General features: G+C 30.0%; 2 protein-coding genes and 1 long non-coding RNA gene across 6 annotated transcripts in view; 2 read left to right on the plus strand and 1 right to left on the minus strand.

Annotated features, from left to right (window-relative positions):
* LOC149031942 (uncharacterized) overlaps window positions 1-14794 on the minus strand; it is a 298098-nt gene that overhangs the window by 222619 nt on the left and 60685 nt on the right. The window lies entirely within an intron of this gene.
* GABA-B-R2 (gamma-aminobutyric acid type B receptor subunit 2) overlaps window positions 1-14794 on the plus strand; it is a 579685-nt gene that overhangs the window by 16348 nt on the left and 548543 nt on the right. The window lies entirely within an intron of this gene.
* LOC149031950 (uncharacterized) lies at window positions 4255-14421 on the plus strand. The gene is made up of 2 exons (XM_089174275.1): window positions 4255-11303; window positions 11652-14421. The coding sequence occupies exon 1, from the start codon at window positions 10561-10563 to the stop codon at window positions 11299-11301; it is 741 nt and encodes a 246-aa protein (XP_089030401.1). The 5' UTR covers window positions 4255-10560; the 3' UTR covers window positions 11302-11303; window positions 11652-14421.

Consider the following 14794-nt stretch of genomic DNA (forward strand, 5'->3'; position numbering starts at 1 on the left):
AGATAGCGGTTATGTGCGGTAGTAAAAAATTAAAAGCTTTACTACTTGTCTGATACGTTAAGCCACCAACTCTCGGTCCACTTCTAATACTTCTTCACCGATCCATTGAGGGAAACATTCATACATTTTCTTTTTTTGGTTCCCCAGAAAATCGATTATCCGCTTTATCGGATAACAATTGTTTTTACAGTTTATGTTGGTATCGTTCGAAATTTTTCTTTGAATTTTTTTTTCTTTGGAAGAATATGCGTATAATAACTTCAGTTGGTTGCTGATGAAAACGAATAAATTACTTTAATTAAAAAATCCTCTATCTCTCTTTTTACAACTTGTCTTGCTAACTTACTCTTCGAATCGGCGAATTAGAATTTCCCGCTTTTTTACAACTCGCCGTCTCGGTATATTTATAGCTATACTACTTTCTGCTTGTGAATGGCATCATGTAAAGAAATATGAAGGTGAATTTGCACGATTTACCTGCTAGTTTAATAATAGCCGGATAATAGAGGGAGAGAGAGAGAAAGAGAGAGAGAGAGAGAGAGAGAGAGAGAGAAAGAAAGAGAGAAAGAAAGGAAGAAAGGGAGCGAAGGAAAGCACGGTAATTTCGTGGAAAATTTCGCGAGAGATTTGCCGCCGTTATATACCATGCTATATTATACAGTAAATATATAACGAATCCGCTAGCTTGCATAGGAATTTCTATGCTTGCCTTATCTCGAAAGTCTCGTTGTTATAATTATGAATACCTGTGAAAGATGATTTTTGAGTTGACATAATTACTTTTGAAAACTGAACTCTTCAAATACACGATATATACAAGATGCATGTATACATATATAATTATATATATATTATGATATGTTAAATATATATATGTATTAGGATGGGTTAAAAAAATCAATTATTTTTTTTACAAGTGCCACGGAAAAATGGGTTGCTAGACACCTTAAAACAATTCTTACCCAATATGAGCTCTTAATTTTAATAGGAAGATCCTCTGCATCGCAGTTTTTTATTTTTTTTTTCAGTCCAATAGAATAAAATTAATACCTCATCATTAATTGATTGTACAGAAAAATGTTCTGGAAGAATTTTCTATCAAAATTTAATGCTCTACAAAAAAGGTATCTTATATTTTTTCCGTAAACCTCACCATTTGAATGAAATTGAAGATTTAAATTTGATGATTTTTAGACAAATTTCATTTTTGTTTAAGAATTTTATAACTCTACAATAAATAACTATTATAAAATGCGTAATACAAATTTTTGTAGGAAATTAACTGTTCTAGAAAAATGGTGTCTTATATTTTGGCGATTAAATTAAGCGTTCAAAAGATATTTAGAGACAGAAATCAGTACACATGAAAGTTTAATGATGAATATCTTTTGAATGCTTAATTTAATCGCCAAAACATAAGTTAAATTAACGAAAAACAGCTTTATTTAAAGTACCAAAGGTAAGATAACCCTACATCTCAGTAAATTTAAATTATTCTTTACAAAAGAATTTTATTGTAATCTTTATTGATTACAAAATATAATTTAATTGATTTTTATTTAATGCTTTTTCAATAATTACTGTAGTATATTATCTTAATATAAAATTGGCAAGTATTTGAAAATCGACGTATATATAATTGCCATATGAAATAAATAATATACAATAAAATGTATATGAATAAACAATGCTTATTAAAAAGTTTATATAAAAGTTAAGTAATTACTTATGATATTTAAGGTAGCCTGTGAAAAATATATTATCAGTTAAAAAAAAATTATTTTTAAAGCAAAAATTAAAATTTGTGTAGCAGTTTAATATTATGAATAGTATAATATCAATTTGAATGAGAAAATAATGGAATTATTTCGATGAGATCAGTAAATTTAACGGTGATATATACATTAATTAATTATTACAATATTTGTTATTGTTTTATGCAAACTAGGACCCCGAAATGTTGAAGCTATGGAGCTCAGCAATATCTCAACAATTTTATCACAAAAATCTTATCTGCGAGTTGCATTGTAACAGTGACAATATTCTTAAAAATTATGAAAAAATAAAGTTACAAAAATGTGAAGTCTTTGAACTTTCAAGGTCTAGATTTGATTTAAAACAAAAAATTACGTAAAATATCCGAACTTGCATAGGTCATGTTTATGTTATTTTCCTAACACACGCATATAAACTATTGTCAAGTATTTATAATTTATACGAATATATTTACTGTTTTGTTATAAAAAAAATTTATGTACATCAAAGTTTTATAAATCTTATATAAATATTTTCACAGATTATTTAATTATTTACTATTGGAGTTGTTATTCAGTTATTATATTTTTCTTAAATTTCCGTAAATTAATCAAATGGTAACAAGTATTGCAAAGTTGATTAATAAAGTTTAATATTTTTTATTGATTACACATTATTTTAAAATAGAAAAACAATTTTTTTGAACTATTTCTTCATAAATTTAGAACTATAAATGTGTTCTACTAGTATTTTAGTTTTATTTTCGTATACTTTACATTAAGTAAGAAATGTCATTTTTCATTGTTAATTATTTATTAATTAATAACCAATATAAAATATATAACATTCTTTAAAATTTTTCTTCCTTCAGTAGTTTGCTTGTTCGTCAAATTTTAAATAAATAATTTAATAAGCAACAATTACATAAATTTGTTTATAATTTCAGGTATGTACAAATGATTTTATTTAATATTGTTGAGCGCTAATGGATCTAAGCAGCTACAGAGCACCCTGGAATAAAACTTTATTTGTTCTTTATTTTGGAGACATTTTTATACACAGCGATTGTTCTCCTTATTATCTAAGCTTCGTGGTTATCAGTATTAGTAGAGTTCAAAATTTTTAAACATCGAAAATTATTGTTGAAAAATTGGACGAAAACGTGTTGAAAGAACAATAGAAAGAACAAAAATTACTATTAGTTTACACATATAATCAATCTAAAAGTTTATTAAAAATATTGGGAATTAGAAAACAGACCTAGATCTACTATATAAAGTATCATTGTATGTATGGATTAAGGAAGAAACTGCAAAATAACTCAAGAAATAGACGTCCACGGAAAATTAATCAATACACTGGACGAGTTATGAAAAGAATGATAAAACAAAATCCAAAGATAAATGCTATAAAAATAGTCAAACATCTCAAAAATAATTTAAATATTAATATAACCGCTAGTACTGTACGTAATTTTTTGCAAAATGAAAGAATTAAATTTTTTCATAAAGGTGTAATATTTGGTACAATCTCCAAATATTTATTACGGCTATATCTTCTTTAGCTGCAATAATCTCAGAGAAAGTGTTAAAATTCTCTTTCAACCCATTTCTAAGAAAAAGAATTCTAACAGATATTTTATATTACTTTCCGCCAATGTCCTAAAAATGGGATACTGCATTTAGAAGTAAAAAGCACTTTTTTATCCACGATATATTTAAAATAATACTTCTAGATGGGTATGTAAAACAAAGTCTAAAGAACAAGTTTTTATCAGAAGTCTGTTATTTAGAAGTGTTGTAAACATTCTGTGTTATCAAAAATAAACACGCACACAAAACCGACTAAGGTTATTAGTTTCAAACTGAATTTTGCATTGATTTAAAATAAAATAATGGGAATTTTTAATATTTTTATGGAGCACGAGGTACAATTTCATTATTTTAACCATGGAGACTAGACAAGGAGCACAATCTCAAACGTATTAATTGCCAAAATCTGTCCACGCAAATCGTATATTTTAGTTTTCTTGTTTCACCACTAGTATCACTAATGTTCCTTTTGTACTGTTTTGAATATAGTAACATACCGATGCGTGAAGTGAGCAAATAGTTCTTAATCCTAATACTTGTATGTAAACAAAAAATAATAACGAAAATAAAATATTATAAATAAGATTAATAAAAAATTATAAATATAAAAATGGGCAGGGTGTGCGCAGTTAAAAATTGCAATAGTGGGAATGCAACTGATCTCATACGGAGACGGGAATTTAATTTAAAAAAACCTATGTTTTTTAAAGTACCAAAGGTATTAGTTCGTGCTCCTTATATAATCTCCATGACTATTAGTATTAGTATTTTACTTATATTTTTAACTTTGTATTGTAAATAATTATTGAAACAATACAATAACCATTACTTTTATCTGACTGAATTTTATAATCAATAAAATTTACATTTAATATTATTTTTTTCTAAATGATTATGATTTAATCTAAATTTATTATTATTATTATTACTATTTACTTATTTTTTTACGATTATTAAATAATTATTTATTTAATTTCAATTATTTATACTTGAACAACCTAATTGATTACCCTTAGTTTTGTATTATAATTTTTTTTTTAACTGCCGCCTTATTCCCCTTCCATTTTGGTACAAAGAGAACACAGGCGCCCTCTTATTTTTATATCCCATTTGTATACATGGAGTTCGTGCTCCATGTCTAGTCTCCATGATTTTAACGAATATATTTCATTCTGAAGTTGCAGACTGAATATTTCAGTCTGAAAAAAAAAAATTTGAAAATGCGTCCCTAAAAAAGGCCATTGACGAGTAATGGGATATATATATATATATATACTTAAGAACATAAGAAATTTAAAGCGTGATAACATATAACAAAGAACAATTATTATTAGAAGTGCTTATATACATTGTGCGTCTGAAAAGTTCGGTGAATTGTCTCAGGAAATATAGGAAACAAGAGTTACAAACAAAATACCTTTATTTGCCTTTAAAGTAATCGCCATTGGCTACAATACAATTCTGACATCGGTTGTACATCTGTTGGAAACTGTCAACAAACGTTTCTTGTGGAATTGCTCGAAGAACTGAGGTCACACTCACGATTTCCAAAAACGTTGCAAAGCGTAAGCCTTTCAGGGCTAATATAAGGCTGGGAAACAGAAAGAAGTCTGCCGGCGCCAAATCTGGAGAATAAGGAGGGTGTGGAAGCACAATGACCTTGCGTCGAGCGAGAAAGTTGAGCATTTTACTCCATTTTGCGCTCCATGTTGCAATGATACGAGTTCTCACTCTGACCCTGTTAGCAGGGTCGTAACGTATACCACAGCTTCACTGCAGTGCTTTGTACGATAGGAAGCGTTTGTGGATATGTCCTTCAATGTGTACGCGCGGGCACCTCATCCTTGCCAGCGCGGTTTGTAAAATATGGGACCATTCACCGAACTTTTCAGACGCACCATGTAGATATTTCTAAGAAGAACTAAAGACGATTTTCTTGAAAGAAAAGTTTCAGGAAATGTTCCTTTTTTTGCCGTATTGTGATAGATGAGTATGAGTTAATAAGATAGTGTATATGTGTGTGTACACGTACTTACGGCATACATAACAAAAAACAGAGAGATCCATTGTTATCTACTATAGTGCGAAATGGGGGCTTCTAAGAAAGTAAAGGAAGGTTTGGGAGAGGACATCGAAAAGAAATGACAATAGACAATAGAGAGGATGACATAATATATGAATTGTTTATTTTGAAAGTGGTCTAAGTCCGTTTATATTCCAATCAAGATATTGAAGGGTTTGCGTTGGATTAAATTTACAAATATATTTAGATAACAGATATGACATAGTAGAATAATGTTTTTCGGTTTCTAAAGGTGTTAAATTTATTATCCCAATTAGCATAAATAGCATTATTTAAGAAATATTATGTTTTTGATGGCTATGATTGGACTTACGCCACTTTCAAAATCAATAAAATGACGTTTTTAATTCTTAAGAAAGCACAAGTCCATAGGAAATTTAAGTTTTCCTTGAAATAAAAATTAATGTATACACTTTTCTGTTATAAAAATGAACAAGTATTCAACTTTTATTCTTTGTTAACTAATTTCTATATTAAAATTTACCTTTTGACTGCGGCGCGCTCTCGAACAAATCCATTAATATAAACGGCGCGATTTTCGCATGTCAGTCGCTGCGACTGTTTTTCCACTGACTATTGACCAAAACAGATAATAATGGCAAATAAAATAAAAATATCAATTTAAATATTTATTTTTATCCGAAAATGGATAAATTCAAAAACTAATCACAAAATTAAATAAAGAAATACTTACATATGCAGCAATGGAACAAGTTTACAGGAATCAAAGCACGAAGCGATTATAAGAGACCGTATGTAAAAGAGCAGTCAAATATGAAAGCAATTGATTAAACGATATTGAAATAATTGCCAATATTTAGTTGCTATGTTACATATCACAATAAATTCCATGTTAAATTAATCGATAAAACAGCAATAAAGGTGTTATAGTAAAAAAATACAGAGGGCGTATATTTATGCCTTTCGTATATATTGATGAATTTGTGAGAGCGTATATATACGCCTTTAGCAGTCAAAGGTTTAAATTGTTTTACTAATTACTAGAAAAGCTAGCCAATTTATGAAAAAATGGGGTTGCGCTTTATTTTATGTTATCTTAATTGTTTTGTTTTACTGCAGAAAATATCAATAAATAACATGGCTTGAAAAAATTGCAAAGAAAATAAACGGATGTTATACAAACGTATGTGTTATAAAAAACCGAATTTAGAGCGCTTGAACGTATTTTATTAAACTTTGGTGTCCTAAATACTTCCTTTTAAATTTCTTTCTTTTCTCATAAACAGGAGTTAAAAAGTTCAAAAAAAAATTAAATCTTTATATTTATAGATAGATAGAAAGATTATTGAGTGTTCTCCAGTTTGTGTATGCGGGAGGAATTTAAAATAACTATAGTGTGCAGGTGATAAATCTATTAAGTTATTGTATTTTAGGTTTGTAAATGGTCTTGTTTAAAAATTATAATATACTAGGGGTGCCCCGGCCACGCGTTGCTGTGACTAATAAATATATAGATAGATCTGAATCTACGCACATAACATTTGTCTTCTTTTTCTCTTTTTTCTTAATATCGAACCAACTGCGCATGAGCGGTAACATAAGATCACCACTTACCTCACATCATATAATTTTACATTGTCTGAATATACGCACATAACATTTGTCTTTTTTTTCTCTTTTTTCTTAATATCCTTTTAAAGGAAAAATAATTATGGTGGGTCACCCTTATTACTCAGGGGTATAAGAAATATAAGAAAAACTATTCTCATACCTACCGAATATACACAAAAAATTTCATATAAATCGGTCAAGTCGTTTCGGAGAATAAGAATAACAAACACTGTGACAGGGGAATTTTATAGAGATAAAGATTTATATATAATTTTTTTTCTCTTTTTTTGAATATTAAGAAAAGCTTACAATATTTAATAAAAGCCTTACACTAATTGTTTTAAAATTCAATTATTTGAACTATGCGATCCAACAATTCTCAAATCGTACTAATATTTTTATATGCTGTAATTATTAATAAAAAATACTCAAAAAATGTAACCATTAACTTGTAAATTATATGAAAAATAAGATAAAATACAAATGAACAAATATCGTGTTGCATTTTATCTTTAAAAAATAAATTTTTTATTGTTTTAGGGTTAATTTACAGAAATATACTAATTACGTTAATACTTGTAGGAAAGAAGAGATATAGCATTAGTGTAAAACTAAAAAAGCTATAATATTTATAAATAATTTAACAATTAATTATAGAATCGCAACTTAACATGTTTTGAATTATACATATATATGAATTTAATATACCACAAAATATCCAAATAATCATCAAAATGAATTTAAATCAATAAAAGTTAAATTTTTATTAAAATTACATATTAATTCATTGAAGGTTATGAACATAGCCGATGCTTGCCTCGTTTGACTTTGACTTTACCTACGTCTATCTCTCTCTTTGTCTACTAATTATATATTATAAATTTTTGATAAGTCTAATTAAAATGCATATTAACATTACAATATAATATATTAGGGATCCTATAGGAGGGACGCGCCATGTACATGTTGGGGGACCGGAACTCGATTTTGTGCGCGAATGATTCAAACATTGAAATAATTATGAAATAATGAATTGCATCAAATACAGAAAAAAAATGAACTATATTTAATGATAATTAAAAATTTATATTAAAATAGAATAGGTTACACGAAAAAATTATTATAAATTCAAGCGGTCCCCCAAAATTTTCAGCCAATGGCACATGAGCTGAATATGAATGGCGCATCCCTCCTACAGGATCCCTATAATGTATTAACCCTTAACGCTCCTAGTGTGCCTCCCAGGCACTACCGATGTACGGCGTTTATTTCGTTTTATTCCATTCTTGTGAAACAAGTGGGAGTTGCCGGTAGATAACCACAAATTACCGTTGGAGCGTTAAGGGTCAAATATGTTAGGTTACTAGAAAATTCAAATAATTATTGAGTATATTTATTTATATATTGATTATTCGATTAAAATTATTAAAAAATAATAGTTAAATGCATCTCAAATCTTGGGGAATCGTAACTACAATACATGTACATATGTATATATTAAAAACGTCATTAAGACATCATACTATTCCTAAGAGTTTAGAATACATCGAGTATATATATATATTTTTAATTAATTCCTGGTAGTTTAAATGAATTATATTTTTTTTGAAATAAAAATTTAGAAAAAATACACCATGGCAAGTGTGCCGTCGCGAAAGGTTAATATACATTAACGATATCCCATAAAAATGATTTCAAAAGTAAAAAGTAAAATTAAATAAAACATAAATTTTGATGCCCAATTAGTTTTTATTTTTTGTTTATTATGTTCATTTACACTCTGTTATTGTTTTAGTAAAATATTTTTTTAAGCTTTTTATCGAAGACATTATTGCGATTTAAATTTTTTCTCTCTGCCCTACCTTCTTGGGTCCCTCGCGAGTTTTGCCTGATCGATATTTCCCCATCTTTCTCCCTTCACTCAAATAACGTACTCTCCTCAAAACTTTTTATTTTTTCTTTTACTTGAACATTTTTGGTACACTCCTAAAAGAAGTTTCACTTCAAAAAATTGTTAAGTTTATTCAAATCGCTCTCTGGTATTACGAGATATTATCTCTTACCCTTATCATTTCTTTTTTGTTCTTTCTTTTCTGTTTACATACGATCTTCTTGATGATTTTAGTAAGAGAAACATTAACACATTACTTATAGCAGTCTGCTTGCGGAACACGCTTTAAGGGCCCGCATATTTTTGGGTTTCTTCTATGTATAATAACATCACTCAATTCAAAAATTCCGCTATTATCACTGACCAGAAAGAGCCAGAAATAGAGGGTCAGGTAGGCCCCCTCCGATTTTTTTCAAATTTTGTATACTTATAATAGTCCATAATATTGTAATATTCGTAGAAAAAAGACTGGACCGGGACTCGAATCCGGATCTTTCGCTTACCGTGCGACTGCTCTTATCCACTGAGTTATCCAGGGTCCACCGACTAATCCCTTTCCACGAATGCTTAATAAGTTTGGCATGGAGGAGCTCGTCCTACAATATTTATTGTGCCTTTAAACTTGGCGTATACATCCAGCTGTTTGCTAAAAAAGGCGAATTAAAATTTTACTTTTTTTACACTTTTTTTTTAAATTTCATATTTTTTTAGCTGTAGCAGTGCAGTAGTCACAATAGCGGCGCTGTATGTACCTCTGATGTCACCCATATCTATATCTTATTTCTATAGTATGTTTTTCTTTTTTTTCTTTCTTTTTCTTTCTTTTTTTCCTTCTTTTTTCAAGTGGAAACTTCTTTAGAATGGGAATGATTTGAAAAAAATGAAATACGGCTTGGCGTAGCGCTGTGGCGAGCGGTGGCAAAACGGAAGTAAGAAGAAAAAAGAGACAAACATAAAGGCTTGAGCCTGCGAGAGAGTGAGACAGCATATAGCTATATAGTTTTTCCTATTCTCGGTCTTTGCTTCGTAGTTCCCACTCCTGGCTACTAAGCTTTGTATATGTTTGTTTTGTGTACGACTGCATATTACGAACATAGACTCATATAATATTGATACTAGACCTGTATAGTGGTTAATCGAAGAACTACCTTAAAAACATGAGTTAGTTCTTCGACTGGCCGCTAGATTTCGCATTTTTCTCACAAGCAAAACTGTTTTATGAAAACTATAAAAAGACCTCCAGCATTAAGACAATTTACGATCCTTTATTACTGGGTGATACTGGTAATATAATAACAAATCTTTTCAGTGTAATGCAGAGTTAATACAACTGCGATGTGTAAGGTTGATGGTATTTTTTGATTTTAATATAATATCAATAAAACATCAATATAGAATATTTGTTTGAAGAATGATAGGTCCTTCGCACCCTTTTACTTATTAAGGGGGTCATCCCATGTGATGGGCTCAAAAAATCGATTTTTTTGTTTTTCATAAATTGCTTTCTTAACATGTCTAAAAAAATACGGTAGTAAAGTGATTTTTGAAAATTCGAAGTCGTTTTAAAGATACAGCAGGTAGAAGAAAGAGCTGTTCGGAGCGCTGAGTTGGCAGTTGGAGATACTGTAGTAACAAAAAAAGAATGTGTGGGCCACGTAGAAAAGAGAATGGGAACACGACTTCAGGCTGTTAAAAAGGATAAAACAAATACAGGAATCGGTGGAAAAGGACCAGGTAAACTTACTGATAAAGTTATTCAAGAAACAACGAAATTCTACGGATTAGCTATTCGACGTCATCCAGATTCGCTTAAAGATATGAAAAAGGAAGTTTGGGCAACGTATTATCACAAATGTTCTTCAGATGAAAACTCTCAACATCAATTTTGTCCAGAAGGCGAAGACAGTTGGTGTAAATGGCGTAAGGCTGAAGCTAAGAATGAGCTCGACCAATTTCATCACGATAAACCACCTCTAATATCAGAAGTACAAGTAGCTATCAAACCGGTTTTCGAAGATTTATCGAAAGACGAATTATTAATTCGTTGTTTAGGAGCAGAGACACAAAACAATAACGAATCTTTGAATTCGTTGATTTGGACTTTTGCTCCTAAGCATCTTCATTCTGGCCCCAAGATTGTTGAAATTGCTAGCTACTTATCAGTTATCATCTTTAATGAAGGTTTTGACGGTGTTTTAAAAGTAATGTCGGTTATGGGATGCCCCATTGGCCGCGAAGCCCATACGTATGTTGAGAAACGTGATAAAAAGCGAATCTCACGTTCTGAGCGACGCGTAAGTGATGTCGTTAAACAAGCCAGGATTGACTCAAGAGCTGAACAATCTGCTTTAAAAGAGTTTCAAGAGGAACAGGAAGGAATACTCTATGGACCAGGCATCGCCGATTGAGGGTAAGTTGAGATTTTCATAGTTTTACATGGACTTGAAACTTTAAACGCGTTTTTCTCAAACTGTGTTTTCCAAACTTTCCTCCATCGTATCTCAAAAACGGCTTGACCGAATGACTTAAAATTTATAGGGCACACTCAATACATGTAAACGCATGGAATGAACTATTATCAATTGAAAATTTCCAAAATTTCGATTTTTTTATAGCAAAAAACAAAAAAAACGCAAAATTCGCAACTTTTATTTCAAATGTCTACCAAAAGTCCAATTTTTTGTATATTCATTTGATAATAGTCTATTCCGTGTATTTAGGCTTACAGATTAGAACGCCATTTTTTTTTTCGTTTCAGATAAGCCAATCAGCCGGAATCGTGGAAGAAGTGCGAGCTCATTTTTTCGAGGCGGTGGTGTTCAGAACGCTTTAACTCAAGTTCTACACAATATTTTTAGCTTAAAATTTATATTTATACTGTCGAAATATATGTTAATAAATGATAATAAACTTAAAGCTCTATCTATTTACTGGTCGTAGAAAAAAAATCCTAAAAAATCTCTAAAAAACAGGCCGTCACATGGGATGACCCCCTTAAGAAGTTGCTAGGAGTAGTGGAGCTTCACAATAAATGTATTAAATGAATATTTAAAATAGAATACATTTTTAATAAGTAATAGTATTGAATTCATACAGAGAAAACTTCATAACGTTAGAAGCACACCGACTGTACAAACATACCAAATATAATTTTGAATATCATGTTTGAAATTCGCGCCTATTAAGATGGGCAGGTCAGGTGGCGCGCATTGACAGGGTCGAACGGGAAAAGACCACTGGGTAGAGCGAGACGTAAATAAGGAGGACAATATTAGGAGGGATTTTAAAGAAATAGGCTACGAAGATTGCGAATAGAGAGGATTTGCTTCAATGACTTTTCAAGTTCTTAATGCTAATTAATAATTATGATAATATTATTATAGAATTATAATGTGTTTCTTTTACAACGACTTTTGAAGAGAAAATTTTGTTAGAATCTTTTGATTCAAAACTCGATGAAGCAAAAAACTACGACCAAAATTGTTCCCTTTTTTTAAAGACATCTAAAAGTACTAGTTGCAATAAAAAAAATATTTGTGTGTGCTGACTCATGATAAAGATATCTCAAATTCATAGAAAGACTATCATCTACCTGAGTTACAAAAAAGGATATATTATATTTACTTAGCTTAGGACGGCATATCTTTCCGTAGACAAGCATTCTAATTTTTATTTCTATCTATGGCTATCGCATTCAGCATTCTATCTTAATTGGTACAATTTGAAAAGTGATAGTTTTTGTTAGCTAACCCTATTCTAAGATCATATCGATGAACTTTGATATATATGGTAACAATATTATAATAAATAAGTCCTAAAATTATTTTATTCTTGATACTGTGTATTCGTCTTATTCTCTAAAAACTTTGTTTTTTGAAGGTTTTACTTCTAACACGTATGATTTGCACTCATGATATTTTCTCTCTTTATTTTTCTTTGGAAGTCTAGGCTCTAGATTCAGAGCTAAGAAACTGCGAAGAATTTGGCAAAATAACAGATTATATGAGAACAAGCAGAAACTAAACAAAGCTACCAGAGTATTAAGAAAATCTCTGCAAAACTTTAAAAATAAAGGTCTCCAAAAATTCTTAGGAACTTAGTTCTAACATCGAAACTTTGACTATTCTCTTTGAACGGCAACCAGGCGCTTTTGAAATCTCTTCGCCTCATACCTAGCTGATATATTTAAAACCATCTCTCTACTTCATTTATTAAGGAAGAAGAAATAAGGAATTTTCTGAACATACTGTTTTAATTGTCTCAACAAATTTGTACTTTAATGGAAATTAAATCAACAATCGGAGCAAACGCAAATGCAAAATAGGTTCCAGGTCAAGACCTAATTAACGGAAAAATAGTCAAAGAACTGCCAAAGAAAGGGTTCACGTAAATAGCTTCCTAGTTACTATCCAACTTCCTGGAAAGTAGCTGTCGTAACCCTTATTCATAAGCCAGGAAACCAGCACATGAAGTTACGTCATATCGACCAATCAGTTTTTTATCTGCTCTATCCAATTTGTTCAAAAAAATGCTAATTAATCGTTTCTTCGATGCACTTGATGCTCTAGTATTCCCAAAAGTTCAAGTATTGGAAACGCCATTCCACAATCAAGCAAACTCATCCTATAACTCGTCATTTATCAGAAGATCTCGAACGGTAAAGATACAATTCAGCAGTATTCCTGGACATTATACTAGTTTTCGATAGTGTGGCAAACTGGATTGCTAAATAAATTCAGAAAACGTTGCCACATTATCCTTTCTATCTGCTCTTTAAATCTTAACCCTTTATGGGTCCGTGTAACTTTCAAGTAACATATTCATTTTTCAGCATTTTACTAAACAATTTTAGTTTTTTTTAATGAAATGTCATATACATCTTTATTTTTAAATCTTTTCGAAACAACTAATACAATATTCATGACGGTTGCTAGCATAATTAACATAAAATAACAAAATAAATGTTGTACCAACTGTCTGTAGTAGAAGCAAACGAAACCTTTTTTTTCAATTGATATTATTTTTGAGGTAAAAACTTCTTTAGAATGGGAGTGATCTGAAAAGTAAATAAACGGTAACGCAGCTATGAAATGAAGCTATGTAACGAAGCTGTGTAACGAAGCTATGTAACGAAGCTATGAAACGGCTGCTATACTAAATAATGAGAGAAAAAGAGACAAACATATAGGATTTAGCCTGCGAGAGAATGAGACGGAATATAGCTATACACTTTTTCCTATTCTCGGTCTCCTCTTTATGCTATGCTTCGTAGTTATCGCTCCTGGTTTTATATGTGTGTGTTTGTGCGCGACTGCATACTACAAAGCGTGGACACGTATTCTTTTGATACTCGAAATGTTTGTAACGATAGAAGGGTAGAAGAATAAACAGAGATATTATTGTCTACAATATTTTACAAAAAAATGAAATGATTATCAGATACATCAGAGAAAAAAAATAAACAACATTGTAGAATATTTTTCTTATAAATATCCAAAGACATGTTTTTTAATTATAATGTTTGCGTATTTAGGAAATTTATACCAATTTTTCAATAAAATAGAAAAGTTTTTAAATAGAAGAAACTAGACACGTGACAAAAACAAGTAAAACCTTATTTACTTTATATTTCCAATAAAAATACAATAATATAACTTATTTTACAAATATCGAAAAAAAATATAGAAAATAAATTTATAAAAAATTTTTAATATTATAAAATAAAACAACGAAAATAGAAATAGATTTTAAAATCGTTGTAATTCAAAACCCGATGAAACGAAAAAGATACTACTACAATTGTTCCCTTCTTTAACAGCATCTACAGTTATTAGTTGCAACACAAAAAGAAATACTTGTGTATGCTAACCCATAATAAAGATATCTCTCATTCACAGAAAG

Source organism: Polistes dominula, unplaced genomic scaffold, assembly GCF_049000335.1.
Source record: "Polistes dominula isolate Pdom_NZ unplaced genomic scaffold, Pdom_raw_medaka contig_168, whole genome shotgun sequence".
NCBI classification, from domain to species: Eukaryota; Metazoa; Arthropoda; class Insecta; order Hymenoptera; family Vespidae; genus Polistes; species Polistes dominula.